This window comes from Salmo salar, chromosome 01 (assembly GCF_965601325.2).
Source record: "Salmo salar chromosome 01, fSalSal1, whole genome shotgun sequence".
In the NCBI taxonomy this organism is placed as follows: Eukaryota; Metazoa; Chordata; class Actinopteri; order Salmoniformes; family Salmonidae; genus Salmo; species Salmo salar.
In genome coordinates, this window is record NC_138291.1 from 58,880,316 (window position 1) to 58,907,514 (window position 27,199).

At 42.8% G+C, this 27,199-nt stretch overlaps 1 protein-coding gene across 3 annotated transcripts in view; it reads right to left on the bottom strand.

Annotated features, from left to right (window-relative positions):
• The window catches only part of LOC106605994 (ninein-like protein), a 46,020-nt gene extending 26,885 nt beyond the window's left edge, over positions 1-19,135 (bottom strand). Inside the window, exons 1-3 of one of the 3 annotated variants that reach the window (XM_014202055.3) lie at positions 18,746-19,135; positions 7,780-7,988; positions 929-1,025 (exon numbers count right to left, since the gene is read on the bottom strand). In XM_014202055.3, coding sequence (XP_014057530.3) covers positions 929-1,025; positions 7,780-7,962 — 280 coding nt within the window. In that variant the 5' untranslated portion in view covers positions 7,963-7,988; positions 18,746-19,135. Of the gene's footprint in view, positions 1-928; positions 1,026-7,779; positions 7,989-17,870; positions 18,312-18,745 lie in introns of those variants that run through there. The other 2 variants (XM_014202079.3, XM_082975367.1) reach the window with 2 other exon arrangements.
• Positions 19,136-27,199: the final 8,064 nt, after the last annotated feature.

The following is a 27,199-nucleotide window of genomic DNA, read 5'->3' on the forward strand; positions in this document are numbered from 1 at the left end:
TACTTTCAATGCATTTTTCTGAAAAGGGTGGGTAAACTGCGTTACCCTCCACTAGGCCTACACTGCTGCAGAACAGGTAGCCTACATTCAATATAACACATGAGTTGAATCAAAACATGTTTTATACCCTAGTTCATCAGTTGTCTATAATTCATGAGTTAATGGTTGGCGTCTTCACAGCTCGCGTGACAAACATTTCTTTCTTTACATGAAATTACCTTATGAGTGTTATTTGTCACTATTAAGCATTTAACAATTGAATTACATTTAACTTAAATCCTTTACGAATCCTGGATCTTGGAGATCACAGACAGTGCACTGTAAGTGTAACTATGTCTACTTAACACTTCATTATGTATCGCCGTGAAAACAGTTCTGGTGAGCACACGAATCCAAAAATAATGAAGGCCTATGCCATTGCAAAATCGAATGCTTCTAACCAAACGTTAACCTCTTCTAACCGAAAGAGTCACCTTGCTGGATGGATTGGATGCGCATCAGTGTCTAGCTGTAGACTAGATGTCTAGTGAGATTGTCGGCCATCATCAGCTGATCCAGGAAAGAAAACAAATACTGATTGAAAATACTCAACCTAAATACACAAAACATAAAGGAACTCCTTCCTGATACTGAGTTTTTAACATGTAGTGGTAAATATATGACAATGGTTCAATTTGCATTATTTAGAGACGCTCCAAAATTTAGGGGAGCTAACGTCTCATTAAAAAGGGGAGCTGAGCCCCCCCCCCGGCATTCGCACCTCGAATCTGATCAATAAATCCATCTTATTCACCACATGGGGCCAGTGGACATGGAAAAACAGCAATCTGAACAGCTTAGGGACATAAACAAATCAGTGTGTTTGCGCAGACATCTAAACAATGAAAGCCAGACGTAAAGCCCCACCTCCCCAGCATGCGTGTTTTACCTGGCTCCAGGTAGCTGCTCTCCTCTTCAGAGGTGCTGAAGTCCAGAGAGCGTGAAAGCACAGCTACAAAGCCTTCTTTGAACTCCTCAAAATTCACCTGCAAAACAAAAAGGGAAAGTGAATTAACCGTGTACACTATTAGCAACGCACATGCCTGAAGGTCTGTTCTTTTTAGCCATCTATTTCCCGTGTTTGAGGGTTGCAAAATCCACTTGTCATTTAAATCTCGCAGGACTGATTGCTTTCATACTCTGGCGGCTCTTCCCAATCTTGCCTGTGCCATTCGTTTTCTCAGTTAAAAAAACTGTGGAAATGTTTGTAATGACCTGTCAAACACTCTGGTTATGGTGGAAACGGGCTCAATGGAATACATTGGCTTAACGTTGGATCTATAAGAATGCTAAAACGCTTCATCAGTGATTTTTTGTGCAATTGAAAAATACAGTTGAAATTTTTACAACAGATGCGCTGAAATTAAAGCAACTTCCGAAAATGAACACTGATTGTAGTGACCCGTCTGATCTCGCAAACAATACAATGCATTCGGAAAGTACACTGCTCCAAAAAATAAAGGGAACACTTAAACAACACAATGTAACTCCAAGTCAATAACACTTCTGTGAAATCAAACTGTCCACTTAGGAAGCAACACTGATTGATAATACATTTCACATGCTGTTGTGCAAATGGAATAGACAGGTGGAAATTATAGGCAATTAGCAAGACAACCCCAATAAAGGAGTGGTTCTGCAGGTGGTAACCACAGAGCACTTCTCAGTTCCTATGCTTCCTGGCTGATGTTTTGGTCACTTTTGAATGCTGGCGGTGCTTTCACTCTAGTGGTAGCATGAGACGGAGTCTACAACCCACACAAGTGGCTCAGGTAGTGCAGCTCATCCATGATGGCACATCAATGCGAGCTGTGGCAAGAAGGTTTGCTGTGTCTGTCAGCGTAGTGTCCAGAGCATGGAAGCGCTACCAGGAGACAGGCCAGTACATCAGGAGACATAAAGGAGACCGTAGGAGGGCAACAACCCAGCAGCAGGACCGCTACCTCCGCCTTTGTGCAAGGAGGAGCAGGAGGAGCACTGCCAGAGCCCTGCAAAATGACCTCCAGCAGGCCACAAATGTGTATGTGTCTGCTCAAACGGTCAGAAACAGACTCCATGAGGGTGGTATGAGGGCCCGACGTCCACAGGTGGGGATTGTGCTTACAACCCAACACCGTGCAGGACGTTTGGCATTTGCCAGAGAACACCAAGATTGGCAAATTCGCCACTGGCGCCCTGTGCTCTTCACAGATGAAAGCAGGTTCACACTGAGCACATGTGACAGACGTGACAGAGTCTGGAGACGCCGTGGAGAACGTTCTGCTGCCTGCAACTTCCTCCAGCATGACCGGTTTGGCGGTGGGTCAGTCATGGTGTGGGGTGGCATTTCTTTGGGGGACCGCACAGCCCTCCATGTGCTCGCCAGAGGTAGCCTGACTGCCATTAGGTACCGAGATGAGATCCTCAGACCCCTTGTGAGACCATATGCTGGTGCGGTTGGCCCTGGGTTCCTCCTAATGCAAGACAATGCTAGACCTCATGTGGCTGGAGTGTGTCAGCAGTTCCTGCAAGAGGAAGGCATTGATGCTATGGACTGGCCCGCCCGTTTCCCAGACCTGAATCCAATTGAGTACATCTGGGACATCATGTCTCGCTCCATCCACCAATGCCACGTTGCACCACAGACTGTCCAGGAGTTGGCGGATGCTTTAGTCCAGGTCTGGGAGGAGATCCCTCAGGAGACCATCCGCCACCTCATCAGGAGCATGCCCAGGCGTTGTAGGGAGGTCATACAGGCACGTGGAGGCCACACACACACTACTGAGCCTCATTTTGACTTGTTTTAAGGACATTATTTTTGTGTGATTTTGTTGTCAGCACATTCAACTATGTCAAGAAAAAATTATTTAATAAGATTATTTCATTCATTCAGATCTAGGATGTGTTATTTTAGTGTTCCCTTTATTTTTTTGAGCAGTGTATTAAAACCCCTCGACTTGTTCCACTTTGTCATGTTACAGCCTTATTCTAAAATGTAATAAATAAAATAAAAATCAATCTACACACAATGAAAAATCTAAATTTTTCACATTTATTACATATAAAAAAACCAAACAGGAATACCTTATTCACTTAAGTATTCAGAACCTTTGCTATGAGACTCGAAATTGAGCTCAGGTGAGATGTTTCTACAACTTGACTGGAGTTCCACCTGTGGTAAATTCAACTGATTGGACATAATTTGGAAAAGCACACACCTGACTATAGAAGGTCCCTCAGTTGACAGTGCATTTCAGACCAAAAACCAAGCCATGAGGTCAATGTCTGCAGCATTAAAGGTCCCCAAGAACACAGTTGCCTCCATCATTGTTAAATGGAAGAAGTTTGGAACCACCAAGACTCTTCCTAGAGCTGGCCACTCGGCCAAACTGAGCAATCAGGGAGGTGACCAAGAACCCGATCGTCACTGACAGAGCTCCAGAGTTTCTCTGTGGAGATGGGAGAACCTTCCAGAAAGACAACCAATCAGGCCTTTATGATAGAGTGGCCACACGGAAGCCACTCCTCAGTAAAAGGCACATGACAGTCCGCTTGGAGTTTGCCAAAACACACCAAAAGGACTCGCAGGCCATGAGAAACAAGACTCTGTTCTGATAAAACCAATATTGAACTTTTTGACCTGAATGCCAAGCATCACGTCTAGAGGAAACCTGGCACCATCCCTACAGTGAAGCATTGTGGTGGCAGCATCATGCTGTGAGGATGATGTTTTTCAGAGGCAGGACTGGGAGACTAGTCAGGATCGAGGGAATGATGAACAGAGCAGACAGATCCTTGATGAAAACCTGCTCCAGATCGCTCCGGACCACAGACTGGGGCGAAGGTTCACCTTCCAACAGGACAACGACCCTAAGCACACAGCCAAGAATGCTGGAGTGGCTTCGGGACAAGTCTCAATGTCCTTGAGCCGGGACTTGAACACTATCAAACATTTCTGGAGAGACCTGACTGTTCAGCAACGCTCCCCATCCAGCCTGACAGAGCTTGGGCTCATGTTTGATTCAATTTTCAAATACCTTTGCATTGATGTCAGAGTGATTAGGGACAATAGAGTGCTGAGTACCAGGCAGTTAGCAAGTTTGGTAGGCTACTAATGACCATCAGCAGCATCAGAGCTTGGAGAAGCCTAATTACAGTGACTACACGCTCACAACTCGTGACCGACAGTGTGGCGGTAATACGGCCACCGCAAAAGCCCTATATTTATTTATTTTTATATGAGTGCATTATAAGAAAAGTGAAATTTTACAATAGATTGAACACCTCAATTCCCAACTAAATGCCTTTACTCCATTCATTATTTGTTTTAGGTGCTATAATTCAGCCAATATCTGATGGATTTGAAAAAAATCCATTGTCCAACTAGTGCATTTATAAGAATATGTTTACCTTTTGACAATTTTGATGACCGTTGTGTACCATTGTGAGACATGACTACAAAGGGAAGCCCAGCCGTGAGCTGCCCAGTGATGCAAGCCTACCAGACGGGCAAAATGCCTTTTATGCACGATTTCTAGGCAAACAACACTGAAGCATGCATGAGAGCACCAGCTGTTCCGGATGACTGTGTGATCACGCTCTCCGTAGCCGATGTGAGCAAGACCTTAAAACAGGTCACATTCACAGATTGCCAGGACGTGTACACAGAGCATGCGCAGACCAACTGGCAAGTGTCTTCACTGACATTTCAACCTCTCCCTGACAAAGTCTGTAATACCTACAGTTGAAGTCTGAAGTTTACATACAACTCAATTAGTATTTGGTAGCATTGCCTTTAAATTATTGAACTTCGGTCAAATGTTTCGGGTAGCCTTCCACAAGCTTCCACAATAAGTTGGGTGAATTTTGGCCCATTCTTCCTGACAGAGCTGGTGTAACTGACTCAGGTTTGTAGGATCCTTGCGCACACACATGCTTTTTCAGTTCCGCCCGCAAATTTTCTATCGGATTATGGGCAGGGCTTTGTGATGGCCACTCCAATACTTTGGTTTTGTTGTCCTTAAGCCATTTTGCCTTTTGAAGTATGCTTGGGGTCATTGTCCATTTGGAAGACCCATTTGCGACCAAGCTTTAACTTCCTGACTGATGTCTTGAGATGTTGCTTCAATATATCCACGCAATTTCCTTCCTCAAGATGCCATCTATTTTGTGAAGTGCACCAGTCCCTCCTGTAGCAAAGCAACCCCACAACATGATGCTGCCACCCCCGTACTTCTCGGTTGGGATGGTGTTCTTCTGCTTGCAAGCCTCCCCTTTTTCCTCCAAAAATAACAATGGTCATTATGGCCAAACAATTCTATTTTTGTTTCATCAGACCAGAGGACATTTCTCCAAAAAGTACGATTTTTGTCCCCATCTACAGTTGCAAACTGTAGTCTGGCTTTTTAGGGGCGGTTTTGGAACAGTGGCTTCTTCCTTGTGGAGCGGCCTTTCTGGTCATGTCGATATAGGACTCGTTTTACTGTGGATATAGATACTTTTGTACCCGTTTCCTCCAGCATCTGCACAAGGTCCTTTGCTGTTCTGGGATTGATTTGCACTTTTCACAGAACGTGTCTTCTTCCTGAGCGGTATGACGGCTGTGTGGTCCCATGGCGTTTATACTTGCGTACTATTGTTTGTACAGATGAACGTGGTACCTTCAGGTATTTGGAAATTGCTCCCAAGGATGAACCAAACTTGTGGAGGTCTACTATTGTTTTTAATGAGGTCTTGGCTGATTTCTTTTGATTTTCATAATGTCAAGCATGATGTCAAGCAAAGAGGCACTAAGTTTGAAGGTAGGCCTTGAAATACATCCACAGGTACACCTCCAATTGACTCAAATGATGTCAATTAGTCTATCAGAAGCTTCTAAAGCCATGACATCATTTCCTGGATTTTCCCAAGCTGTTTAAAGGCACAGTCAACTTAGTGTACGTAAACTTCTGACCCACTGGAATTGTGATACAGTGAATTATAAGTGAAATAATCTAAACAATTGTTGGAAAAATGACTTGTGTCATGCACAAAGTAGATGTCCTAACTGACTTGTCAAAACTATAGTTTGTTAACAAGAAATTTGTGGAGTGGTTGAAAAACAAGTTTTAATGACACCAACCTGTGTAATGACACCAAAGTGTATGTAAACTTCAGACTTCAACTGTACGTTTCAAGCAGACCACCTTAGTCCCTGTGACCAAGAAAGCGAAGGTAACCTGCCTAAATGACTACAGTCCCGTAGCACTCACGTCGGTAGCCATGAAGTGCTTTGAAAGGCTGGTCATAGCTCACATTATCCTAGAAACCCTAGTCCCACTCCAATTTGCATACTGCCCCAGCAGTTCCACAGATGACGCAATCTCAATCTACACTGCCCACATGGACAAAACGATCACCTATATGTGAATGCTGTTCATTGACTACAGCTCAGCGTTCAACACCATAGTGCCCACAAAGCTCGTTACTAAGCTAAACACCTCCCTCTACAACTGGATCCTGAAGGGCCGCCCCCAGGTGGTAAAGGTAGGCAACAACACATATATGCCACACTGATCCTCAACACAGGGGCCCCCCTCAGGGATGCATGCTTAGTCTCCTCCTGTACTGCCTGTTCACCCAGAACTGCTCCAACACCATCATTACATTTTCAGACGACACAACAGTGGTAAGCCTGATCACCGACAACGATGAGACAGCCTATAGGGAGGAGGTCAGAAACCTGGCAGTGTGGTGCCAGGACAACAACCTCTCCCTCAACGTGAGCAAGACAAAAGGAGCTGATCATGGACTACAGGAAAAGGAGGGCCGAATACGTCCCCATTCACACCGACGGGGCTGCAGTGGAGCGGGTCAACAGTTTCAAGTTCCTTGGTGTCCACGTCACCAACAAACTATCATGGTCCAAACACACCAAGACAGTCATGAAGAGGGCACAACACCACCTTTTCCCCCTCAGGAGACTGAAGTTATTTTGGCATGATCCTCTAAAAGTACTACAACTGCACCATCGAGTGCATCCTGACCTGTTCCATCACCGCCTGGAATGGCAACTGCTCCGCATCCAACCGTAAGGCGCCACAGAGGGTAGTGCGTACGGCCCAGTACACTACTGGGGCAAAGCTTCCTGACATCCAGGACGTATATACTAGCCGGTGTCAAAGACTCCAGTCACCCCAAAATTGTCAGACTCCAGTCACCCAAGTCATAGATTGTTCTCTGTTACCGCATGGCAAGCGGGCCTGGAGCACCAAGTCTAGGTCTAAAAGGCTCCTTAACAGCTTCTTCCCCCAAGCCATAAGACTGCTGACTATTTACACTTTATATTATCTATGCATAGTTACTTTACCCCTACCTGCATGTAGAAATTACCTCGATTAACCTATACCCCCGCACATCGACTTAGTACCGTTACCCCCTGAATATACTGTAGCCTCGTTATTGTTATTTTCTTGTGTTACTTTTTCATTGAAAAATTACCTTAGTTTAATTTGTAAATATTTTCTTAGCTCCATTTCTTGAACTGCATTGTTGGTTAAGGGCTTGTAAGTAAGCATTTCACGGTAAGGTCTAAACCTGTTGTATTTGGCGCATGTGACAAATAAAATTTGATTTGACTACTTAATAAAAAGGTAGGAAAGTGTCATAACACAGCTATTACACAACTATGCATGTCAGAACTTAACGTTTTAAAGTAAGGGGAATTTAAGGTAAAGCCACAACAGAGAGAGAAGTTATTACTAAAGTGGTCTGGTCTCATACCCGAGCATAGTGGTGTGGTCCTAGCAAGGTGTCCAACAGTAGGGGAAGGTGAGCATCCAAGGATAGCTTGTGGCAAAGGGCTGACAACTCTTCCTTGTCCAGGTAACCAGTGCCTGTGGTGTCACAGCTGTGAAACTCCTCCTTCAGCTGGGCCACATAGCGGTTCTGCTCTTCCTCATCCATCCCAGTACATATTGCAAGACTTGCACCTACAGTGAAGTGGGATGGCGGACAGGAAGAGAGTGGTAAGCACAATAAACGTTCAATCACATGTCTACATCTGCACTCTTGCACAATACACACAAAATGCAACTTCAATTCACCTTACATCCAGGCTACTCTATACACTGCAATAGACTACTAGGCCTGAACTACGTACAGTGGTAAAAGGTTTTAGTGAGACGGACCATCTAAATATATTTGCTGCCCTTACAGGCTGACTACACCGCTTGGCGCATGCACGAGCGTTGCAAAATAACATTTTGAAATCTATATTATTCAATTATTGCTCGCGCCAACGAGAGTCTGCGTTGCTCAGGGTTAAAATAGAAGTCAGTTCTATTTGTGACGCAGATCGTGCTGCAAGTCCTGCCTCTCCCATCTCCTCACTGGTTTATAGAAGCACGTGCCATTTCCTCATTGGTTATACCCACGTGGGTGACTGAAAGACGAATGAGGTCAGTGGCGGTAATGCACCTAATTTATGAAAGTTGTCAATCGCAATAAAGTCAAGAGAAGAAAAAGCCTGGAAGGAGGAGAGATGACTAGAAACGATTCGGTTGACCGTTTGTGTTAATTGTCAGAGTAGAGGACCTTGTGCATTTCAGATAAAATAACAACTCAATGTTTATATCCCAGGACAAATTAACTAGCAACAGCATGCTAGCTAAATAGGACAAATTAGCTAGCAGGTGCAAGCTAACTAGCTAAATTGCCATAAATGTTTAATGCTTTTCAACCTGTCCCCAAATTAATATAATTGGTTCAGAGTTTCTTTTGATATTTTAACCTACATGTCGTGATCGCGTTTGGTGTGGGATGATAAAATACATTTATGCCCGATGGCGCACGTGCGCAGCCGGTTTGGGTTCCGTGTTAGGCTTGGATTCTTTTCCCCTTGGCCTTGGATTACAGCACAGGCCCAAAACATCTGCCTCAGTGGTTGCAATGGCCTGCACTGAATTCTGGAGTTGGTCCTGATTGGCATCAATTATGTAAGACAGGGGAGTTCTGTCATTATTGTTGTCACCTTAAAAGCTAATCATTTTGTTTGGCCCCTATACATACCATTGCAAAAAAAAAAAATTCTAACTTGCTATATATGACCGCCTACGACCTTCTGGTTTAGTAGCACAAGTAACAGCAGTTTAGAAATATCAGCATATTCAGCAATGAATGTTCATTTATGTCAGTTTGAATAAACTCTGGCATAAGTTGTAAAGGATTGAGGTTGGGTCAACATTTGGCAATGAATAGGCTAGAAGAGAATGCTGTTCAAAGACTACAGCTCAGTGTTCAACAACAGTCCCCTCCAAGCTCGGGTCCCGGGACTGAACACCTCCCTCTGCAACTGTATCCTGGATATCCTGACAGGCCGCACCCAGGTGGTGAGGTTAGGCAACAACACTTACGCCACACTGACCCTCAACACGGGGGGCCCCTCACGGGTGTGTGCTTAGTCCCCTCCTGTACACCCACGACCGCGGCCACGCACGACTCAATCATCAAGTTTGCTGACAACATAACGGTGGTTAAGAACATTGGGCTGGTAACCGAAAGGCCACTGGTTCAAATCCCTGAGCCGGCAAGGTGGAATTATTTTTGCCATTCTGCCCTTAAGCAAGGCAGTTAACCCCCAACAACTGCTCCCCAGTCACTGGTGACGTGGACGTCGATTAAGGCAGCCCCCCGCACCTCTGATTCAGAGAGAGTTGGGTTAAATGCGGAAGACACATTTTGGTTGAATGCATTCAGTTGTGCAACTGACTAGGTATCCCCTTTCCTTTTTGGTAAGCTTGATCACTGATGGTGATGAGACAGCCTACAGGGAGGAGGTCTGGCAGTGTGGTGCCAGGACAACAACCTCTCACTCAATGTCATTAAGACCAAAGAGCTGATAGTGGTCTACAGGAAATATGGGGGAGAGCACGCCCCCTTCCACATCGACGGGGCTGTAGTGGAACGGGTCGAGAGTAGAGGCCGACCGATTATGATTTTTCAACGCCGATAACGATTATTGGAGGACCCAAAAAAAGTCGATACCGATTAGATCGGCTGATTTTTTTTTACATTTCATTCATACATACATACATACATACATACATACATACATACACACTTGAAGTCGGAAGTTTACATACACCTTAGCCAAATACATTTAAACTCAGTTTGAAACAATTCCTGACATTTAATCCTAGTAAAAATTCCCTGTCTTAGGTCAGTTAGGATCACCACTTTATTTTAAGAATGTGAAATGTCAGAATAGTAGAAAGAATTATTTATTTCAGCTTTTATTTCATCACATTCCCAGTGGGTCTTTATTTTACATACACTCGATTAGTATTTGGTAGCATTGACTTTTAATTGTTTAACTTGGGTCAAATGTTTTGGGTAGCCTTCCACAAGCTTCCCACAATAAGTTGGGTGAACTTTGGCCCATTCCTCCTGACAGAGCTGGTGTAACAGTCAGGTTTGTAGGCCTCCTTGCATGCACATGCTTTTTCAGTTCTGCCCACACATTTTTTATGGGATTGAGGTCAGGGCTTTGTGATGGCCACTCCAATACCTTGCCTTTGTTGTCCTTAAGCCATTTTGCCTTTTGAAGTATGCTTGGGGTCATTGTCCATTTGTGGAAGACCCATTTGAGACCAAGCTTTATCTTCCTGACTGATGTCTTGAGATGTTGCTTCAATATATCCACATAATTTTCCTGGTTCATGATGCCATCTATTTTGTGAAGTGCACCAGTCCCTCCTGCAGCAAAGCACCCCCACATCATGATGCTGCCACCCCCGTGCTTCACGGTTGGGATGGTTGCATGGTCCCATGGTGTTTATACTTGCGTACTATTGTTTGTACAGATGAACGTGGTACTTCAGGCATTTGGAAATTGCTCCCAAAGATGGACCAGACTTCTGGAGGTCTACATTTTTTTTCGGAGGTCTTGGCTGATTTCTTTAGATTTTCCCATGATGTCAAGCAAAGAGGCACTGCGTTTGGTGGTAGGCCTTGAAATACATCCACAGGTACACCTCCAATTGACTCAAATTTTGTCAATTAGCCTATCAGAAGCTTCCAATGCCATGACATAATTTTCTGGAATTTTCCACGCTGTTTAAAGGCACAGTCAACTTAGTGTAAGTAAACTCCTGACCCACTGGAATTGTGATACAGTGAAATAATCTGTCTGTAAACAATTGTTGGAAAAATGACTTGTGTCATGCACAAAGTAGATGTCCTAACCGACTTTCCACAAATGGCTTGCTAACTATAGTTTTGGCGTGGTTGAAAACAAGTTTTAATGACTCCAACCTAAGTGTATGTAAACTTCCGACTTCAACTATACCTAACCATAAACATCAATACCTGTCTTAAAATCAATACACAGAAGTATATTTTTTTAAACCTGCATATTCAGTTAAAAGAAATTCATGTTAGCAGGCAATATTAACTAGGGAAATTGTGTCACTTCTCTTGCATTCATTGCATGCAGAGTCATGGTATATGCAACAGTTTGGGTCGCCTGGCTCGTTGCGAACTAATTTGCCAGAAGTTCACATAATTATGACATTACATTGAAGGTTGTGCAATGTAACAGCACTATTTAGACTTAGGGTTGCCACCCGTTTTGTTTTTGAAATGATAGTTTCCGGATTTGACCATATTAATGACCTAAGGCTCGTATTTCTGTGTGTTTACTATATTATAATTAAGTCTATGATTTGATAGAGCAGTCTGACTGAGCGGTGGTAGGCAGCAGCAGGTTTGTAATTATTAATTCAAACCGCACTTTACTCCGTTTGCCAGCAGCTCTTAGCAATGCTTGAAGCACAGCGCTGTTTATGACTTCAAGCCTATCAACTCCTGAGATTAGGCTGGCAATACTAAAGTTCCTATTAGAACATCCAATAGTCAAAGGTATATGAAATACAAATGGTATAGAGAGAAATAGTCGACACGTCATAGTAACTACAACCTAAAACTTCTGAACTGGGAATATTGAAGAATTGGGCATACCTGGCCAAGATAAAGCAAAGCAGTTCGACACATACAACAACAGAGTTACACATGGAATTAACAAACATACAATCACTAATACAGTAGAAAAATCTACCTCATTTGCACATGCTGTATATAGGACAAGAGAGGTAAGGCAATAAATAGGCCATGGTGGCAAAGTAATTACAATATAGCAATTAAACACTGAAATGGTAGGATGTGCAGAAGATGAATGTGCAAGTTGAGATACTGGGGTTCAAAGGAGAAAGATAAATAAATACAGTATGGGGATGAGGAAGATTGGATGGGCTATTTACAGATGAGCTATGTACAAGTGCAGTGATCTGCTCTGACAGCTGGTGCTTAAAGCTAGTGAGGGAGGTAAGAGTCTCCAGCTTCAGAGATTTTTGCAGTTCGTTCCAGTCATTGGCAGCAGAGAACTGGAAGGAGAGGTGGTCAAAGGAAGAATTGGCTTTGGGGGTGACCAGTGAAATATACCTGCTGGAGCGTGTGCTACGGGTGGGTGCTGCTATGGTGACCAGTGAGCTGAGATAAGGCGGGGCTTTACCTAGCAGAGACTTGTAGATGGCCTGGAGCCAGTGGGTTTGGCGACGAGTATGAAGCGAGGGCCAGCCAACGAGATCATACAGGTCGCAGTGGTGGGTAGTATATGGGGCTTTGGTGACAAAACGGATGACACTGTGATAGAGTGTTGTTGGCTATTTTGTAAATGACATCGCCGAAGTCGAGGATCGGTAGGATGGTCAGTTTTACGAGGGTATCTTTGGCAGCATGAGTGAAGGATGCTTTGTTACGAAATATTCTAGATTTAATTTTGGATTGGAGATGTTTAATGTGAGTCTGGAAGGAGAGTTTACAGTCTAACCAGACACCTAGAATATGTGGACAACTACAAATACCTAAGTCAGAACTGTCCAGAGTAGTGATGCTGGACGGGCGGGCAGGTGCGGGCAGCGATCGCTTGAAGAGCATGCATTTAGTTTTACTTGCGTTTAAGAGCAGTTAGAGGCCACGGAAGGAGAGTTGTATGGTATTGAAGGTCATCTGGAGGTTAGTTAACACAGTGTCCAACGAAGGGCAAGAGGTATACAGAATGGTGTCGCCTGCGTAGAGGTGGATCATAAGAATCACTAGCCTCGAGAGTGACATCATTGATGTATACATGTAATGACAAAGCAAAAACTGTTTAAACATACATACATATACACACACACACACACATATAAATGAAATAGCACATTTACATTCACACACACACACACACACACACACAAGTATTCAGACCCTTTACCCAGTACTTTGCTGAAGCACCTTTGGTAGAGATTACAGCCTCGAGTGTGACGCTACAAGCTTGGCACAGCTGTATTTTGGGAGTTTCTCCCATTCTTCTCTGCATATCCCCTCAAGCTCTGTCAGGTTGGACGGGGAGCGTCGCTGCACAGCTATTTTCAGGTCTCTCCAGGGATGGTGCCAGGTTTCCTCCAGATGTGACGCTTGGCATTCAGGCCAAAGAGTTCAGTCTTGGTTTCATCAGACCAGAGAATCTTGTTTCTCATGGTCTGAGAGTCCTTTAGGTGCCATTTAGCAAACACCAAGCGGCCGGTCATGCACACACAGACTTTCACACTTATACTGTATACTGCTGCTACTCATTTTTCAAATGTAATTGGTACATTTTCAAAAAGTACAAAACTTTAAACTGATAACACTTGTAATGCTCCCCATCTTATTTTTAGAACATTTGGTTGTGCAGTCATTGGGGTTTCACATATCTTTCACCTCCAAGTCATTCAAGCAACAACAAAAAAAATTATGAAATACTATGAGAACATTTGGTTTATTCACCATTAAGTCACTTAAAATAGCATTTAAAGCTGCAATGTGTTACTTTTTGGGCAACCTGACCAAATTGACATAGAAATGTGAGTTACAGATCTGTCGTTCTCATTGAAAGCAAGTTTAAGAAGCGGTAGATCTGTTCTATGCTTTCCATTCTTAAAAATGTTGTTTTACTTTCAGTTTTGTACACCAACTTCAAACAGCTAAAAATACAATATTATTGGTTATGGAAGATATATTTCACAGCGGTTTAGATGGTACAATGATTCTCCACATGCTTGTTTTGTCACAAACAGAAATTAGGCAAACTATTAGAATTTTAGCAACCTGGAAATGGCGGAGTGATTTCTGCATATTACACCTTTAATCCAATAGCAAAAAATACAAGATACAAATTTCAAAACTGTTCTTTTTGAAGTGCTGAAGAGAAAGCATAGTAGATGGTAAATATTATTTTCTATACAGTATTTGACTATAACTTGACATACATTTTTTTTTAAAATAATTTGTATCCAATGGCAGGTTGTGAGCATGTTGATGAATACAGCTTCATTATCCTTATACAGTACATACATAGGACAAATCATCAGAAATAGGGGTATTGTAAAGTAGTTAGCTAATGTTAAAATGTAGCACGGTGTTGTATGCCGTTTCTGCCCCATGCAACATTGTACAAGATCACATTGTCTACGTGACTTGTCAACTGATACAGTATCGCCTGTCTCTCTGCTTGAAAGTGTTTCAATGGAACTCAGATAATGAGTGGAATATATTATTATATACAATCCAGCTATTTCAGCAGTGCATTGTACACTACACTATAATTCCTAATGGTAGCACATAAGAGTGACTCTTTCCACTTTGTCCTATTGAAGCACACTGGCTGATGGAGAATGCAGTAGGCAGCCCTTGTCCTGGAATGATCTAGATTTACATTTGGTTCAGTTGTCAACTAACGTGAATTCAATGTGAACATTGACAAATCCAATGACATTTCACCACGTCAGTGGATTTAGGTTTAAATTAGGTGAAAAAAAAATGACAAAATGCCCTTAAGTTGATGACTCTTTGCAAATCCAATTAGTTTTCCACGTTGATTCAACATCACATTGATTTTGGGGATTGAAATGACATGGAAACAACGTTGATTCAACCAATTTTGCCCAGTGGGTATGTTGGAATAAAATCCTGCTGTACTCCAAGAACAGGGATGCCTACCCCTGATGTACGCTAGTATTTACAACCACATCCATATATGATTTGGTTCAACCTTCAACATAAATTGATGTCAAATTAAGAAGTACAAATATATAATTGTACAGTGCTCAGCAGTTATCAAACTATATACAGTACGTTAACTAGGCACTACATCATTTTGGTTTAGTAGTTATCCGTTTTGAGCAGTTTGATTGATAGTCATTATCATAATTGTACATTAGAGTACACACACTATTTGTTTCTACTTTACAGACATACATTTTCATTATGTAGTTCAATCTGTAGTAGACAAACCAGTTTAAAATCTATAGGTTTATCAAACGGTTAAGTGATTATCAATTAAAAAAGTCAGATTAAAGATGCACTATGCAGAAATCACTTCACCATTTCCTGGTTGCTAAAATTCTAACATACTGACCACAACGCTTGCGCTACGTGCGCAAGCATTGCAAAATAAAATGTACACATACATGTTATTCAATCATTTAATCCAAACTGCTCGCGCACATCTGCGTAGCCAGGCACTAAAATAGAATCTATTTGTGATGTTTGAAGCGCTGCAAGTCCTGCCTCTCCCGTCTCCTCATTGGTTTTTAGGAGCATATACCCATGTGGGTGATTAAAAGATGAACTGAGGTCCACACTCCAGTCCAGTTGGTGGTAGTGGTAACGCACCTTAAAGTTGGTTGCTAACTGCCATATAAAGTCCAACGAAGAAGACCAAAGAAGGAGAGATTACTAGAAACAAACTAGTTTTACCCTTTAATCTGTGGATTAAATTGTCAGAGTGGAGGACCTTGTGCATTTCAGGTAAAATAACAACCCAGTGTTTATATTCCAGCACAAATTAGCTAGCAACAGCAAGATAACTAGCTAAATGTCCATGAACGTTTCAAATGAATATCGTTGTTTCATTGTTCGTTTTGATAGTTCAACCTGCGTGTCATGATTGTGTCTGGTGTGGATGGAGACAAATCAACATGCACGCGATGGCGCATGCCCGGTCTAGTTAGCATGTAATAGTTTGTCCAATTTCAGTTTGTGGTGCAAAACAAGCAATTATAGTGTAGAGAATCATTGTACCATCTAAACCGCTTCTAAATATATTTTCCATAACCAAAAATATAGCATTTTCAGCTGGTGTACATAACCGAAAGAGAGACAAAAACAAAAATGAATAACGGGAAGCATAGAACAGATGTACTGCTTCGTAGACTTGCTTTCAATGAGTGACAGATCTATAACACCCATTTCTATGCGAATTTGGTCAGGTCACCCAAAAAGTTACATTTTGCAGCTTTAAGTAATTGTAAACTGTATTTTAACAAAAGAGAAGAGAATTATGTAAGGGATAATCAACAAGGGGGTCTATGCGTTCTCTGGAAAATAATGCAACTCTGTGGAAGGTTGATTATCCCTTACATAATAATCAACCTTCCACAGAGTTGCATTATTTTCCAGAGAACGCATAGACCCCCTTGTTGATTATCACTTTTAAACTACGGCTATAATTTAACACATTTTCCACTAGAAATGTGTTGATTTGCAGGTAGAAATGTGTTCAACATCCACTGAAGTAGCTAGCAAGTTTACTACATAGCTACAGTAGTTGCTGTTTTAACCAAACAAAGACTTGCTAGTTTAGCTATCCAAATCATCAGTCCTACTTTGCTATTATGAAAATCGAATTCAACAAAACCAATAGGCCAACTGTTTTATATTTGACTTCTGCTTTCAAAAGCGGTTCAAACAAAACATGTAAAAATGAATTACAGCCATTGAATTCTATCGTGCAAATAACTGTGCGATATAGGGAAGCAATGCATGCTCTAGAATGCCCTTCAAGACAATCAGAAAGGACTATTCAACAATGCCATGGTAGAAATAAAAAATTACGTGAGCATTATATGGTAAAAGGCAATTACTTTATATGAACATGTATTGCAATCTGAAAGATGAAACTGATTTAATTGAAAATGTGCTTAGAGTTATGAAACTTCTGCCCTTTTGATGATCTGTTAAGTTTTGTACTAAGAGTTGTGAAAATGTACCACATAGGCCTACTTGTGAAAATTGGAAGAAAAAAAATAAAAAGCCTTTTTTTATATATTTTATCTCTGGATTGTTAGGAAGGGGTCGTAACTAAGCATTTCACACTCGAGTTGTATTAAGGGCATGTGACAATTTGTTTTTATTTGATTTGCTTTATAAGTAGGAATAAACAAATTCATATCAATCATTATTGATGCATGCGTCTTTTTCCAATCACCCCGTTGAATGAATAAGGCAGTTGCCCATAATTGCCCACTGTGCAAATAAAAATATAGCCTGTCTAATGTCATGCATTAACAGACTAGACATAGTTTGTTCTAGCCCAGCATTGGACTAAAGGATCCTAACGTTACTCCTTAGTGCAAGGACCTTACATGGGCTCCCGAGTTGCGCAGCGGTCTAAGGCACTGCATCTCAGTGCTAGAGGTGTCACTACAGACCCTGGTTCGCTTCCAGGCTGTATCACAACCGGCCGTGATTGGAAGTCCCATAGGGCGGTGCAAAATTGGCCCAGAGTCGTCCGGGTTGTAAATAACAATTTGTTCTTAGCTGACTTGCCTAGTTAAATAAAGATCAAATAAAAAAAAAGAAACATGTTCTGTTTAAAGGGCTAATTGGCTCTGGAAGACAAAACAGCCAAATACTCTATCTAAACATGAATCATGCTGTATGGTCCTAGAAACATAAATCCCTCTACTTTCATATCACAGCAAAATCATTTCACAAATGCAAAACACACTTACCCTACACCACAGGCTGCCGATGGCACCTTAATTGGGGAGGAAGGGCTCTTAGTAGGCCTTAAGGCTGGAACAGTATAAATGGAATGGTAAGGAACACATGGTTTCCATGTGTTTGATACCATTCCATACACTCCATTCCAGACATTATTATGAGCAGTCCTCCCACATGTAGCCTCGTACGCTGTTTTAATCGGTTAACACAGTTGCGGCCTACAGTATTTTTTAGTGACAACACATTTGTGGCATCCGTCTTCCCTTTACACACGTGTTGAGAGATGCATAAAGCCTATTAGCACAGGTAGTCCACTCGGTCTTCCATCCGTGTTCCGTAAACAAGCGCTGTAACGTGGAAATAAGCCCGTGTGGGAACCCTAACCCTTAGGTGTGTATCAATTTAACACATATTTTTGCGATGATTATTTCTTGCCAATATAAAAGAACCTCCTTATGCTTCCAAAACCGTACTGCAAGTAATACTTAATTTTCAGGCAGAACACACGGCTCTTAACAAAACTCCCCCCTACAGAAGACGCCATCCAATGACTTGTGTAATGTAATAGAACAGAGGCGTGATCAAGGGCTAAATTCATTCTATCACAGATTGATCAATACTAGGCAGCAGGCTTCTTGGCTTCAAGTAGCAAGCGTGAGTCGGCTATGCCTCACCATGGGAACGGGAAACCAGCCAAGACGAAACAAAGATAAGGTAAAATAGAAGAAAAAAAGGCTACTTTCCTCTCCAAACTATCCACTTGTCGCTCACTCTATGAACTAAAACCGTTACTATGTAGCATTATCCTATGCATTTGTAAACAATAATTATTGCCATTTTCTGACAGAGTAGGCTAGCCTAATAATAATTAAATTGCTCTTACCGTTTTAACAGTAGCCTACACCGAAGCCAGTCACGGCTGGTCCAACATGAGCATCGGATTATGTTTTTTCTTTTTGAAAATATGAAGATGGTTCCGTCTGTCTCAGTGTTATTTTATGGAAAACAGGTCATGTTGGCATAGCTCTTGTCTGTGAAGTGACCACAAGTAGATATATGGGTGGAAATCTCACTCCTTACGTGGGCTACAGAGGGAAGGTCTATCTCAATATCCTCCTAGCGTCCACTGGAGGCTGGCACTCAGAAGTACCGAAAGCTAGGCTACGCTGTGCTTTGATGCTCAGCGTGAGCCTTGAGGCGTTTGAAGAAAACGTGCGCGTTATTTTTGAACAGGCGTTGCTGACGCATACCAGATCTTACAACGCATGGATAGGTATTTTAAGTATCAGCTAACCATATAACTTATAGCAACCTGTCAGTCAATGGCGCAGTCGATGACGTGGCACGCAACCATTGGTTGATGCAGGGGAACGCAACCATTTTCATGCTGGAGGCTCAAGCTCGCAGCCCCTACTGGTCAGACAGTTGTCTATTTGATTTATTTAGAATCAGAGAGCTGGGGCTTGTACGAGTGCAGGCAACTGCGACTGACTGATCTACAAATCACCTTGGCTTGCATCATAAATCACTCATTATTATTTGCATATCATTCACAATTTACCCATCATACATCATGGTTTTGATCCTCTCGAACACTGCCCTAGTTTACATGACTTACTGCTCCAGACTGTAGTGCCAAATTAGTAGTCTATTAGCTTTATGCCTGCACAATAGGCTACAAAAGACACCTTTCCCACTTAGGTATACTAAAGCATTCTGTGCAAAATATATTTGTATTTATTTATTTTATTTCACCTTTATTTAACCAGGTAGGTCAGTTGAGAACAAGTTCTCATTTTCAACTGCGACCTGGCCAAGACAAAGCAAAGCAGTGCGACCAAAACAACAGAGTTACACATGGAATAAACAAACCTCCAGTCAATAACACAATAGAAAATCTGTATACAGTGTGTGCAAATGAAGTAAGGAGGTAAGGCAATAAATAGGCAAGTGGTGAAGTAATTACAATTTAGCAATTAACTCTGGAGTGATAGATGTGCAGATGAGGATGTGCAAGTATAAATACTGGTGTGCAAAAGAGCAGAAAAAAATATGGGGATGAGGTAAGTAGTTGGTTGGATGGGCTATTTACAGATGGGCTGTGTACAGCTGCAGCGATCGGTAAGCTGCTCTGACAGCCAATGCTTGAAGTTAGTGAGGGAGATATAAGTCTCCAACTTCAGTGATTTCTGCGATTCGTTCCAGTCATTGGCAGCAGAGAACTGGAAGGAAAGGTGGCCAAAGGGGGTGTTGGCTTTGGGGATGACCAGTGAAATATACCTGCTGGAGTGTGTGCTACGGGTGGGTGTTCCTATGGTGACCAGTGAGCTGAGATAAGGTGGAGCTTTACCTAGCAAAGACTTATAGATGACCTGGAGCCAGTGGGTTTGGCGACGAATATCTAGCGAGGACCAGCCAATGAGAGCATACAGGTCGCAATGGTGGGTAGTATATGGGGCTTTGGTGACAAAACGGATGGCACTGTGATAGACTGCATCCAATTTGCTGAGTAGAGTGTTGGAGGCTATTTTGTAAATTACATCGCCGAAGTCAAGGATCGGCAGGATAGTCAGTTTTACGAGGGTATGTTTGGCAGCATGAGTGAAGGAGGCTTTGTTGCGAAATAGGAAGCCGATTCTAGATTTAACTTTGGATTGGAGATGCTTAATGCGAGCCTGGAAGGAGAGTTTAGAGTCTAGCCAGACACCTAGGTATTTATAGTTGTCCACATATTCTAAGTCAGAACCGTCCAGAGCAGTGATGCTGGGCGGGCAGGCGGGTGCGGGCAGCGATCGGTTAAAGAGCATGCATTTAGTTTTACTAGCGTTTAAGAGCAGTTGGAGGCCACGGAAGGAGTGTTATATGGCATTGAAGCTCATTTGGAGGTTTGTTAACACAGTGTCCAAAGAAGGGCCAGATGTGTACAGAATGGTGTCGTCTGCGTAGAGGTGGATCAAAGAATCACCCGCAGAAAGAGCGACATCATTGATATAGAGAAAAGAGTCGGCCCGAGAATCGAACCCTGTGGTACCTCCATAGAGACTGCCAGAGGTCCGGACAACAGGCCCTCCGATTTGACACTCTGAACTCTATCTGCGCAGTAGTTGGTGAACCAGGCGAGGCAGTCATTAGAGAAACCAAGGCTGTTGAGTCTGCCAATAAGAATACTGTGATTGACAGAGTCGAAAGCCTTGGCCAGGTCGAGGAAGACGGCTGCACAGTACTGTTTATTATCGATGGTAGTTATGATATCGTTTAGGACCTTGAGCGTGGCGAGGTGCACCCGTGACCAGCTCGGAAACCAGATTGCATAGCGGAGAAAGTACGGTGAGATTCGAGATGGTCGATGATCTGTTTGTTAACTTGGCTTTCGAAGACTTTAGAAAGGCAAGGCAGGATGGATATACAGTTGAAGTCGGAAGTTTACATACATCTTCCGACTACGTTTTTCACAATTCCTGACATTTAATCCTAGTAAATATTCCCTGTCTCAGTTAAGATCACCACTTCATTTTAAGAATGTGAAATGTCAGAATAATAGTAGAGAGAATGATTTATTTCAGCTTTTATTTATTTCATGACATTCCCAGTGGGTCAGTATTTTACATACACTCAAATCGTATTTGGTAGCATTGCCTATTAATTGTTTAACTTGGGTCAAACGTTTCAGGGAGCCTTCCACAAGCTTCCCACAATAAGTTGGGTGAATTTTGGCCCATTCCTCCTGACAGCTGGTGTAACTGAGTCAGGTTTGTAGGCCTCCTTGCTCACACACGCTTTTGTGATACAGATAACCTAACCGACTTGCCAAAACTATAGTTTGTTAACAAGAAATGTGTGGAGTGGTTGAAAAATGAGTTTTAATGACTCCAACCTAAGTGTATGTAAACTTCGGACTTCAACTGTAGGTCTGTAACAGTTTGCATCTAGATTGTCTCCGCCTTTGAAGAGGGGGATGACCGCGGCCGCTTTCCAATCTTTAGGAATCTCAGACGATACGAAAGTGGTTGAACAGACTAGTAATAGGGGTTGCGACAATGGCGGCGGATAATTTTAGGAAGAGCGGATCTAGATCGTCTAGTCCAGCTGATCTGTAGGGATCCAGATTCTGCAGCTCTTTCAGTACATCAGCTGTCTGGATTTGCGTGAAGGAGAAGCGGGGGGGCTTGGGCCAGTAGTTGCGGGGGATGCAGAGCTGTTGGCCGGTGTTGGGGTAGCCAGGTGGGAAGCGTGGCCAGCCGTAGAAAAATGCTTATTGAAATTTTCGATTATCGTGGATTTATCGGTGGTGACAGTGTTTCCTAGCCTCAGTGCAGTGGGCAGCTGAGAGGAGGTGCTCTTATTCTCCATGGACTTTACAGTGTCCCAAAACCTTTTGGAGTTTGTACTACAGGATGCAAATTTCTGTTTGAAAAAGCTAGCATTTGCTTTCCTAACTTACTGTGTATATTGGTTCCTGACTTCCCTGAAAAGTTGCATATCGCGGGGACTATTCGAAGCTAGTGCAGTGCGCCACAGCATGTTTTTGTGCTGGTCAAGGGCAGTCAAGTCTGGAGTCAACCAAGGGCTATATCTCTTCTTAGTTCTACATTTTTGGTAAGGGGCATGCTTATTTAAGATGGTGAGGAAGGCACTTTTGAAGAAAAACCAGGCATCTTCTACTGACGGGATGAGATCAATATCCTTCCAGGATACCCGGGCCAGTTCGATTAGAAAAGCCTGCTCGCAGAAGTGTTTTGGGGAGCATTTGACAGTGATAAGGGGTGATCGTTTGGCCGCGGACGCAGGCAATGAGGCAGTGATCGCTGAGATCCTGGTTGAAAACAGCAGAGGTGTATTTAGAGGGTTTTGGTTGGTCAGGATGATATCTATGAGGGTGCCCATGTTTACGGATTTGGGGTTGTACCTGGTAGGTTCCTTGATAATTTGTGTTAGATTAAGGGTATCTAGCTTAGATTGTAGGACGGCCGGGGTGTTAAGCATATCCCAGTTTAGGTCACCTAACAGTACGAACTCTGAAGATAAATGGGGGGCAATCAATTCACATATGGTGTCCAGGCCACAGCTGGGAGCTGAGGGGGGTCTATAACAAGCGGCAACAGTGAGAGACTTATTTCTGGAGAGTTGGATTTTTAAAAGTAGTAGCTCAAACTGTTTGGTATAGACCTGGATAGTAGGACAGAAGTCTGCAGGCTCTCTCTACAGTAGATTGCAACTCCGCTCCCTTTAGCAGTTCTATCTTGATGGAAAATGTTGTAATTGGGGATGGACATTTTGGATTTTTTGGTAGCCTTCCTAAGCCAGGATTCAGACACGGCTAGGACATCAGGTTTGGCGGAGTGTGCTAAAGCAGTGAATAAAGCAAACATAGGGAGGAGGCTTCTGATGTTAACATGCATGGACCCAAGGCTTTTCCGGTTACAGAAGTCAACAAATGAGGGCGCCTGGGGACATACAGGGCCTGGGTTAACCTCTACATCACCAGAGGAACAAAGGAGGAGTAGGGTAAGGGTACGGCTAAAGGCTATAAGAACTGGTCATCTAGTGCGTTCGGAACAGAGAGTAAAAGGAGCAGACTTCTGGGCGTGGTAGGATAGATTCCGGGCATAATGTACAGGCAAGGGCATGGTTGGGTGCGAGTACAGTGGAGGTAAACCTAGGCATTGAATGACGATGAGAGAGGCTGCATCACTGGAAGCGCCAGTTAAACTAGGTGCGGTCTCCGCATGTGTGGGGGATGGGACAAGGGAACTAACCAAGGCATGTAGAGCGGGACTGGGGGCTCCGCAGTAAAACAAAACAATGAGAGCGACCCTAAACAACAGTATACAAATACCTGCAAACAGTAGCTTAACTATTATAATATATTACAGTACATAAGTAGTCTCATGACCACAAAAATACAAATAGTCTGGGTAGCCATTTGATTAGCTGTTCAGGAGTCTTATGGCTTTGGGGTAGAAGCTGTTAAGAAGTCTTTTGGACCTAGACTTGGCGCTCCGGTACCGCTTGCCGTGCAATAGCAGAGAGAACAGTCTATGACTAGGGTGGCTGGAGTCTGACCATTTTTAGGGCCTTCCTCTGACACCGCCTGGTATAGATGTCCTGGATGGCAGGAAGCTTGGCCCCAGTGATGTACTGGGCTGTACGCACCACCCTCTGTAGTGCCTTGCAGTCGGAGGCCAAGCAGTTGCAATACCAGGCGGTGATGCAACCAGTCAGGATGCTCTCGATGGTGCAGCTGTAACTTTTTTGAGGATCTGAGGACCCATGCCAAATCTTTTCAGTCTCCAAATGGGGAATAGGCTTTGTCGTGCCCTCTTCACGACTGTCTTGGTGTGTCCAACCGCAGACCACGTGTAACCACACCAGCCCAGGACCTCCACATCCAGCTTCTTCACCTGTGGGATCGTCTGACCAGCCACCCAGACAGTTGATGAAACTGAGGAGTATTTTGTCTTTAATAAAGCCCTTTTGTGGGGCTGGGCCTGGCTGCCGAGTGGGTGGGCCTGACTCCCAAGTGGGTGAGCCTATGCCCTCCCAGGCCCACCCATGGCTGCACCCCTGCCCAGTCATGTGAAATCCATAGATTAGGGCCTAATGAATTTATTTAAATTGAATGATTTCCTTAAATGAACTGTAACTGAGTAAAATCTTTGAAATTGTTGCATGTTGTGTTTATATTTTGTTCGGTATATATATATATATATATATATATATATATATATATATGTGTGTGTGTGTGTGTGTATATATATTTATTTATTTATTTATTTATTTATATATTTATTTATTTATTTATATATATGTGTGTATGTGTTCTTTTTTGTATGTGGATTAATGTACATTTTGCCTTCCCCTAATGGAATTTACTATTCTTTTGTACATGTTTTACCCCAGTCCAGTTGGTGGCGACAATTCTCCTTTAGAGTGTAGTTTGCCATAAAACCCAAAGAAGAAAAAGATGCGATGCTCTTGCGCATCCCACTGCTACTGTTCTAGATGACTGTTGGGAATATACTAGTAGACAAGGCAGTGGTTTTGGTTGGACAGTTTGCTGATGAGAGTGGTATGAGGGAGTTGGAGGTTGGCCCTTCTGTGGTGATAAGGGATGTTCCTCAATGGTTACTCCCAGATCCTGTTGTTGATTTAACCTTGGTAGGGAAAAGGAAAGATTGATCAGAAGTCAGTGATATAGGGAAACTGGTTGACAATTACATGGGTAGAAGTCATGCTTTTTTTTACCGCTTTTCACACATGGATCCAAGGACCCAGATAGTGGGTACACAGGAGCAGGCATTTACATTCCTGAATGTGATACATGTAGAAGACGAGTATACTCAGTTGAACTGTTGGCGATAATAGTTGCCCTCCAGTGGGTGGAGGACGTACAACCTGTTAGAATTATAGTATGCTCAGATTCTCTGTCTGTATTGAATAGTTTATCATCTGGTAAATCTAATAGGAGTGACCTACTATTGGAGGTATTAATGTTATTATGGAGAATTGAGAGACTGGGTGTAGTAGTGAGATTCTGCTGGGTCCCAGTACATTTGTGTGTGGAAGGGAATGAAATTGAAACAAGATTATTGATATTAATGTTCCACTGGGTAGAGGTCAGATCAAATGTAAGATCAGAGCCATTTTGATAGATGTGTGGCAGAAGAGATGGGACTCTGAGCCCAAGGGCCGGCATTTATAATCTCTCCAAAGAAAGGTTGGTGGACCAAGATTCAAAGGTCAGATTAGGAAGGAAGAGCTGGTGTTAAAAGATTTAGATGCACTATTGTAAAGTGGTTGTTCCACTGGATATCATAAGGTGAATGCACCATTTTGTAAGTCGCTCTGGATAAGAGCGTCTGCTAAATGACTTAAATGTAAATGTAATCTAAATCTTTTAAGGAGGGGGGGGGGGGGGTTTAGAAGGATTACTTTATCCTATCCTAGGTATTCCTTAAAGAGGTGGGGTTTCAGGTGTCTCCGGAAGGTGGTGATTGACTCCGCTGTCCTGGCGTCGTGAGGGAGCTTGTTCAACCATTGGGGTGCCAGAGCAGCGAACAGAACACACCCACACTATACTGCAATTCCAACTACAAAACATCATAGTTTTGCAACAAGTTGCCTAGCTAAGAGCTAAATGTTTGTTTTTGTCTTTGTTATAAATTCTCATTCTTTTTTTGAGGCTCCACATGGAAAATATTAATGTTATTTCCAGCAACCAATGAGCAGTCTCTTTGGCAATGACAGGGAGTGGCAAGGAGTGGAATGTTAGCTAAAGAGACTGGTACTCAGACTAGATGTAACACACTGTCCTGTAAAGACTTACACAGGTATTGTATTGCTATGATCAATCAGATAAACATGAATAGGTAAATGGGACATGTAAATGTGTCAAAGTAATTGGTTACAATTAATCATTATTGGTTATATGCTATTTTCCACCTCAACTGCTCATTTTTGTTCAGAATTTTATGTAATTTCTATCTTTCAATAAAGATGTGAGCTTTTTTTCCACAGGTCTTCATGTTGTTGATTATTATGAACCTTTTTGCACTGTAGCTGGCTGTGTGGACTTTCCTGTACAACTGCCATTTTTATGAAAACCTTTCCACAACAGGTAAAAAAACAAGCTCTGACTGGGAAAATCGTTTTGAACGGTCATGCAACTCGGAATTCCAACTCGGGAACTCAGGCCTCGTTCTAGAGCTCTGACTTTCTGACCTGAAGATCACTGAAATTTCTCGAAATTGAGTTTCCATTGATCATTCTTGAGATGTTTCTACAACTTGGAGTCCACCTGTGGTAAATTCAATTGATTGGACATGATTTGGAAAGGCACACACCTGTCTATATAAGGTCCCACAGTTGACAGTGCATGTCAGAGCAAAAACCAAGCCTGGAGGTTGAAGGAATTGTCTGTAGAGCTCCGAGATATTGAAGATCCCCAAGAGCACAGTGGCCTCCATCATTCTTAAATGGAAGTTTGGAACCACCAAGACTCTTCCTAGAGCTGGCCGTTCACCAAAACTGAGCAATCGGGGGACGGCGGCTTTGGTCAGGGAGGTGACCAAGAATCCGATCACCACTCGGACAGAGCTCCAGAGTTCTTCTGTGGAGATGGGAGAACCTTCCAGAAAGACAACCATCTCTACAGAACTCCACCAATCATGCCTTTATGTTAGAGTGGAAGCCACTCCTCCTCGGAAGCCATTCGTCAGTAAAAGGCACATGACATCCCACTTGTAGTTTGCCAAAAGGCACCTAAAGGACTTGTAGACCATTAGAAACGAGATTCTCTGGTCTGATGAAAACAAGATTGAACATTTTTGCATGAATG